Genomic DNA, 7,980 nt, shown 5'->3' with positions numbered 1-7,980 from the left:
AAATTAATAGGTACGTGAAACTAAGAGAAAATAGATATTTATTATACATGAGAGAATAAGTAAATATTTTATTAACTATCTTAATTTTTATATATTTTTAATATAATTAATTATATTATTTTTAAAAAATTATGAGACTTATGAAAATTTGAGACTTAAAGTCTTAGCTTTGAGAGGCAGAGCTAATTAAATTTTGTTGACGAATAAAAGACAAAAAGGTAGAGGTTAAAAATTTTTAAAATTAATATGTTGAACTTAACTAACAATTTCTTCAAGATTGAACTTGAACATTCTGATTCATATTACTTTTATTTATGAGTTGAAGCATTGAGGCTTAATAGCTTAAGAGTAGGAGAATAATTTTGACTATTTACCTTTTTTTCTTATAAAGAATTTATCAATTATTTTCAACTTACTTATACTTTAATCAAATTTGAAAAAAAAAATTAATGTAATCAATATCTAATATTTTAATTTTATTTCTATTTAAACTTAAAATACTAAATATAAAACTATAATGCATAAAATATAAATAGTTAAATACGATATACAAGGTTTCACATAATAATTAAATATATAAATAATTAAATAATATAAATAAAAAAAATAAAAGAAAACTTTACTTTTTTTAATTTCACACAATAATGGTAAGTGATCCCGTCATTCGTTATCTAAGCTTACAAGCTCATAAATTTTTTTTGAAGAATGGAGTATGTTTTAGTATAAGTTACACAAAAGAGAGTAAAGTAAAAATTAAAAGACAAAAAGATAGAAAAAAGAAAAGAAAGAGAGAGAAAAAGGTGGGGAAAAACTTAAGAATAAAGATAAAATTGAATAAAGTTTGTGGAGTCAATTTATTATTTTTTATTTATATTATTTATTAAATAAAAAATTATTTTGAGGAGATCATTTAAAAAAATATATAATAAATATAAAATTTTTAAAAAATGTAAATAAAAATAAAAATTTTAAATATATATAATAAATAAAGATTTTAAAAATTTTGCCCCCCAAGATACATTACCTTCTCCCCAGCTTGCTTTGGTGACTTTACCCTAAAACCGGCCGTGATAGTTCTATATTAGCAGTTTAAGACATCTTGGTAGATTTTAGATACATTAACTTGTACCAATTCTAAAATAATAACAACAAAGAGAATGTTTTGACTGCTTCAATCAAAGTAATTGTAAAAAATTTTACTGATGAAATCAATAGTTTGGATTTATTTTTTTTCATTAGGTCAAATCAAATTTTATTAAGTATCAAATGAATTGATACAAACCAAAATCTGTAAAAATAGTTCTAAAAAGACAAAGAGGACCACTATCTCCCAAGATATGGCATTACAAATCACCTAGCTCTGACCCCAGTCGGTTACAAAAAGAAACACGCATCAAACCGTATCATAGTTGCTAGTTAAGTAAAGCATTCTGCCATAAGATAAGAAAGACATCTGACCCATCCTAAATCCATGGTCTCATCAAGTCATTTTTCACCCACGAGATTGTAACTTAGGAATCCAATTCAATGATTAAGTTTTTCGAACCAACTCAAGATGTAAACATTTGTAATTCATTTCTAATCGTCATAAGTTCTACAAAATTGAAATCTTGGATGCCCAATGATCCATAAAAGATACCCCTCACCACTCCCAAAGGGTCACGTGCCACTCTTCCACACCCTACTGGCCATGATTTACCTCTTACCGATTCATCTTCACTAAATTTCATTTCTCCTTCTACTACAGGGGTCCAATCCACGCAAGGACAAGCTCTATTTGACGGTTCATAGGTATTTATATTCCAAGGTTCATTATGTTAGAAAAGAAATATGAGAATCTAAATTGTATATTAATAAATCTTAATTATGATTAATTGTGTATGTTATATATATATATATATTTAAAGTTAATCTCAATCTTAGTCATGATCTAATTCTAACTAATTAACTAACAGTATTATAGCATAATACTAATTAATAATATGTTGCAATCTAACTAAGTAATGTTATTGTATTACAACTCTAACTAAATAACTCATATCATTGTCTTAACACTCTCCTCAAACTCAAGATGGTAAGGTATATATGCCAACTTAGGTTGAAAACTAAGATAAACTCTTGAAAGTGCTCTTGAAATCAATTGGAGGCTTCACGACGTTTTGACATGGCAAAACACATGGCAAGTGATGTGGAGAAACACGAACATAATTGAATGATGTGATGAAACATGACATGAGTTGAATGACGTGGCAAGTTATGTGGTAAAAAATGACGGTTGACTAACGTGGCAAAACGCGACGTGAGTTGAATGACATGGCGAAACACTATAAATTGAATGACATGGTGAATGATGGACAAGTTGAATGACATGGCGAAACACTATAAGTTGAATGACGTGGTGAATGATGGACAAGTTGAATGACATGATAGAGAATGTGTCAAATAAACTGCAATGGTAGAAAACATCAATGTATGGAAAACTAGAGTAGAAGACAGGAGTTGTGGACGCATGGAACATGTGAAACAAGGCAGGAGGCATGTGAAACAACAACTGCCAACAACCAAGGTGCATGGCCCGTAAGATAGCTCTAATACTATGTTAGAAAAAGAGAAAATTTGATTTATCAAATACGAAGCTTTGATATCATATTAAAGTTTTAATGGTAGCTAGGTTTTAGGTGTGACAGAATAAAGAAGAAAAAGGAAAATTGAAGAATATTCCAAAATCAGCTTTTCTCCTTTTTCCTTTGTTCTTCTTTATTTTGTCACACCGATTATAACAAGTGACCCATGAAAAGTGACAACTAATCAATATATGCACACAAGTTTCATCAACTAACCGACACCAACTACACAATAAGCCATTATTCTCAAAGACAACACCACATAACATACGAAAACTTTTGGAGGGGATGTTTAATTAGCAAGCTATAGAAAAGATTGAACTTTTGAATGAATAGTAAGTTTCCATATGTTTGAGAACTACACCTCATTTGACTCTGAGCAAGAGTGGAGATCTAGAGAAATGATGCACTTTTCGTAGAGAAGATATTTTTACGGTCATGCTCCCATAATAATATTTTTTTATTATTATTGTAAATAGTAGATTTTGATTACTACCTATTCTCTTTAGAATTGTTTTACAGCGTGATGTTGTATGAAGAACAATGTGAACAATTAGAATAGGTGAAACATTATTTTACGTAAAACAACTAGAATAAGTGAAAGACTACTTCACGTAAAATAATTAAAACATGTGAAGCACTATTTCATGTAGAACAACTATAATAAGTGGAGCACTATTTCATATAGAATAACTACTTCTCACAGAATAACTACTTTACATCAATAATAGTGAAAACAACTTGGAATAAGTTGTAAGGTTCATGGGTTATTTTCATCTTTAGATGTTTTGAAAAGTTTAGCTTAGTGGCTTAAATATGGAGACAGTTAAGATGTCTTCCTTTTAACCTTTTATTGAAGTATAAGTGTTCTTTCTCTAACTCTCTTTTACCCTTTAATTCTTTTATTGTTCTCTTCGTCATGTCACAACACTGAGTACTTCAGGAACTACTTTGATCTTCCTTTCCACTACCTTCAGTACATCCTTTACTTATTTACAACACTTCTTTTCCTTATCACAAGAACAACCTTTACAGTTATTTGTTGGAACATGTCAGTCCAAAAACCCGATCGCTAGACGTGGGGTAACTTAGGGAGTCGCCACCAATCTTTTTTTTTTTTTACTTAGGTGTGATTAGCCACTTAATACATTTGTTCTATTCGATGAAATTCTAAATCGACTTTAGGTCCATCTAAAGAATAACAAACTAGTCTACGTATTTTATTTAAAGTTGGGTTCAAGAGTACGATTACGCATAGAAAAGGATTAGCACCCCTATCACGCCCATTCCATGAACGGTACCAATTAATTGTATGTTATCCTTATGTTTCCTTAATCTGATTTATCTTTTATTGGAATATTTTATTTTATTTTTACGAGTTTAACATGCATGTGATGCAATTGTGAAATGCATGGCATAAAATCGAGATAATGCCAAACACAAACCTTTTATTGAAACCTTTTATTGAGTGTACTTTTCGAATCCGTTTATCATATTGATAGGATCTAGGGTATTCTCTCATATAGGGAAATACTTAAGAAACTTACTTTTACAAGTTTACTAGGTAAATCACATCATCAGGGTAGTCGTTTGCAAGTAAAAATAGTATTTTCATGAATGCAAATTCTAAAACAAGCAAAAGCTTTTTATTAAAGATATTTCTTTGAACCCTTCCATCGTATTGGTGGGGCTCAAAGGCATCCTTTCACCTAGAAAATTTTCTAAAGGAACTAGCCTTCTCACGCTCTTTCAAAAAGTTCCATCATCGAGGCTTTGTTTCGTGTACACCATACTATATGCCATGACATTTAACAATACAAGAATGATGTGCAATACGCTCTTAAATTTCAATATTTGTTTCTTAATCTTCTTACAACTCTTTTGTTATTTCTTTTAAATTTCTTTTTATTGTTCTTCTTTGTAATATCACGGATAAATATGTTATATTTATTATTTTTTATCTATCTATATTTTTTATTTTATTTTTTTCATTTAAGTATTTATTTATTTTTGCTGTATGAATTTTCCATTTTACCTAAACACTATCTCTCTTTAAACCAAAAATCTCATTTCATAATTGTTATTTATGTGTATATATTTTTTATAAATCAATTTCGTTCCTACTTTTTATTAACCTAACCTATTTTCTTTTCAAATAGCTATTTTTTTAATCTTTTCCCATCAATCTATTTTATATTTGCCTTTTATATTTTAGTTGTATTGGCTATTATGAATTTACCATCATTGAGAATTTTATTATTTTTATTATTTATTTATTTATTGTCATGAAATTTTTATTTTTCACAATACCACATTTTGAAACCATAAGTATATGTATACCACTTATTCTTTTGAAATTATCGCTATGATTATTTATTATTTCATTATTTCAGTACTTTTATTTTTGTATTTTTATTTGCTTAGTAACTAGGCTAATATATACATTATTTATGTAAAATTAGAAATATCAGGATTTACAATTAAAACCTTTATATCATACTGGTAGGGTCTTAATCGAATTCCCTTACCTAAAAAAGTTCATTCGGAATCGTGACTTTCGCACTTCGGATGAACATTTCATCATCAATATTGATCCTAAGATAATCATTATATTTTTATATTTATGGTTTTATACTATGTCATGTTTTTTATTTGTTTTTATATATAGAGAAGTTTGTATTATCATTTTATTTCTATTATATGCTTAACTTATTTTTATTAGATATATTTTCTCATCTACTTACTTAATTCCTTTCTATGTGGTTATGTATTTTATTATTGTTATTATTATCTTACCTGGCCTATATTTTATGACTCATGATATTTCGTATGATTAACGGTTCTATCTTGTGCTTATAACACATATATGTAAATATATTAAGAAAATGACAACTATTGCATAATTTCTAAACAAAGAAAAATCATAAACGTGCAAACCAGAAAATGCCAAGCCTAAGAATAAATCAAATCAACATCCAAGGAAAAGGTCTATTACCTAACGGGCCAAAATAAGCCCAAAGACCTTTGGTTTGATGGGCTTCAACCAAATGTTCAAAAACTAATCTTTCCAAGTGAGTTACAACCTTAGTCTAGCTCCAAGGGGCAGCACCAGTCTGCTCCAATTCTAGAGGCCCAAGCCTCCTGAAACGCACCGTATGGTGCAGTGAAGACAAGTCTGCTCTTGCCAAACACGGTGTCACTTCTTCCAGCCCTTTGTCTCCCGACCCTTTACGAAAATGCCACCGTTTTAAGGTATCCAACTTTAGCTATATAGCTATTTTCTTTTGCCTTCATTCATTTGCCCATTCCCCTTTCGTTTTTCCCTCTGCAGCCGGTTCTCTCCCTTCTCTCTTCCCCAAGGTTTTATCTCGCTTTGCTACCTCTGTCTCTCTGAACCCCACAGCTCCTCCATCTTCTCTCTAAAAAGAAACCAAAATCTCACCTTCTTTCCTCTCAACCGGTGGCTCCAAACTCAAAACCCCTCTATCCAGCTACTTTGAAAACCGATTTCCTAAATCTTTCCCCTTTTGTGAATTTTCTTTATGCTCTTTTTGATTTCTCTTTGATTGTGGCTGGGGTAGTCTGCTGGTAGAACTTAGAAATTTTTTTTTTTGGTAGACAGACATGATTTGCAACTATTTTTCTTTGATCCTTATTTAGTTGCATGGCGTCATCATGTGAAAAATGTAGACAGACATGATTTGCAAATGCCAATTGCCACTACAATGATTTTAAGGGATAGCGTAATCATTTCGAGAAATCAACAAGCAGGGGAGTAGCCAAAAAGTCTGCTTGCAATTGAAGCAGATTCTCTGCATTCCGGGACCAGGATAGATTGCTTTTTTAATATATCAGAAAAATGGCACAAATGGTTGCCTTAGGTAAAATGACATGAATTGTTTGGACTGGAATGGTGCAAGTATCCCTCAGCGCTCACCTCTCTCAGCCCAAGCCTACTTTATAGCTTCTTCAGTACAATCCACTCTCAGCATATGTTCCCTGGAATATTCTCTCCCTTGCCCCGATTGCCTGCATAAACACATACAGATTTAAATCAAGTAACCATGCCTAAGTATAATTCATTTTTGAGCAATTGAAATATTTTCCCTAGAAGCAAAAGCTCCGAAGAAGAACCTGTTTCTTCCAATTTGTAAAAGCGATCACAAAAGCGAGAAGAATCCCTTGTACGCTAGACCCTGTCAACATTCCAACCCAGAGTCCTTGTCCCCTTAAGTGCAAAACAAAACCACATAAAACCCCTGCAGGAATTCCAATGAGATAATATGCCGCAAGATTAGCATAGGCTCCAATATGTTGCCAGCCAATTCCTCTGACGATCCCTGGGGCAAATATCAAATTAGCATTATTATTACTGGAGCAGTTCAAAATTTCTTCAATATTTTATCTTCAAGTGACCAAGTAAATGTAAACCATGTGAGATGTTCAAGAACAAGAATGGTTGGACACTGACCGCAAGCTATTGCATGTAAACCATCCGTAATAATTGAAAGGCACATCAGGGGAACTACTTCTGTGACTTTATTTACAACATCCTTTTCATTGCTGTAAGCATATCCGAAAACATGGCGGCAACAGAAAAGTATTGTGCTGGCTATGACTGTTTCCACCACCGTTAAAGCCACTACAATGAATGAATTTATTTGAGCTGTCCGTGGATTTCCAGCTCCTAATTCATTTGAAATTCGTGTACTGTAAAATAGAGGAACGATGGAAAATTTTCAGCACATCAATGTTATTAACAGTTTCTTAGTAAGACAGAAAAGTGAGTGGATGGACAAGGTTAGAGGAAAAGAGGTAAGATTAAGTTTACTCATACTTCTGTCCTTTGATACAGAATTGTTCTATAAAATCATTCAAGCCTCATTGTTTTCTTTCTTTCAGTATAGCCTTTCAACTTAACTAACCTACCAATGGTTTGAAATAATATTTAAAAGCTCAGTTTTGCATCTTTCCTGCCAACCACCTTAATTGATATTTAATGTGATTTTTTTCCTTTTCTCTCCTTCTGGGTTTTCCATCTTCTATACCAAGTAAAACCCGAATAAAGTATTCATATATAGCAGGGGAGACATAGCTCATTTATGTAGAGAGTGAGTGAACTAATAGAAATGGCATAGATCAAACCTTGCAGCTACGCTGATCCCAAATGGTATGTTGTAATGCAATGATGTGCTTGAAAGGCTGCACGCCAGAAACAAATAGATGTAATTGGAACTGCAGCTACGGAAATCAATAATAATCATAACGTTTAGAGATCAAATATGAATCGCACCATATGGAAAGAACAGAGGTTTCGAGTTTTGAATTTGGTAGAAGACCAGACATTAATACAAGA

General features: G+C 31.5%; 1 protein-coding gene across 1 annotated transcript; it reads right to left on the bottom strand.

Moving 5' to 3' along the window:
- Positions 1 to 6,191: 6,191 nt before the first annotated feature.
- LOC110425673 (protein DETOXIFICATION 6-like) lies at positions 6,192 to 7,974 on the bottom strand. Its single transcript, XM_021440611.2, has 5 exons — positions 7,918 to 7,974; positions 7,770 to 7,826; positions 7,096 to 7,334; positions 6,759 to 6,964; positions 6,192 to 6,653 (listed from the first exon to the last, which is right to left on the bottom strand). Exons 1-5 carry the CDS (start codon positions 7,968 to 7,970, stop codon positions 6,594 to 6,596), a joined length of 615 nt encoding a protein of 204 aa, XP_021296286.1. The 5' UTR covers positions 7,971 to 7,974; the 3' UTR covers positions 6,192 to 6,593.
- Between the last annotated feature and the right edge of the window lie 6 nt (positions 7,975 to 7,980).

This window comes from Theobroma umbraticum, unplaced genomic scaffold (assembly GCF_002168275.2).
Source record: "Theobroma umbraticum cultivar Fairchild unplaced genomic scaffold, ASM216827v3 scaffold_12.1, whole genome shotgun sequence".
NCBI classification, from domain to species: Eukaryota; Viridiplantae; Streptophyta; class Magnoliopsida; order Malvales; family Malvaceae; genus Theobroma; species Theobroma umbraticum.
Note: the sequence above shows the minus strand (reverse complement) of the source record. Positions and strands in the feature narration are given on the sequence as shown.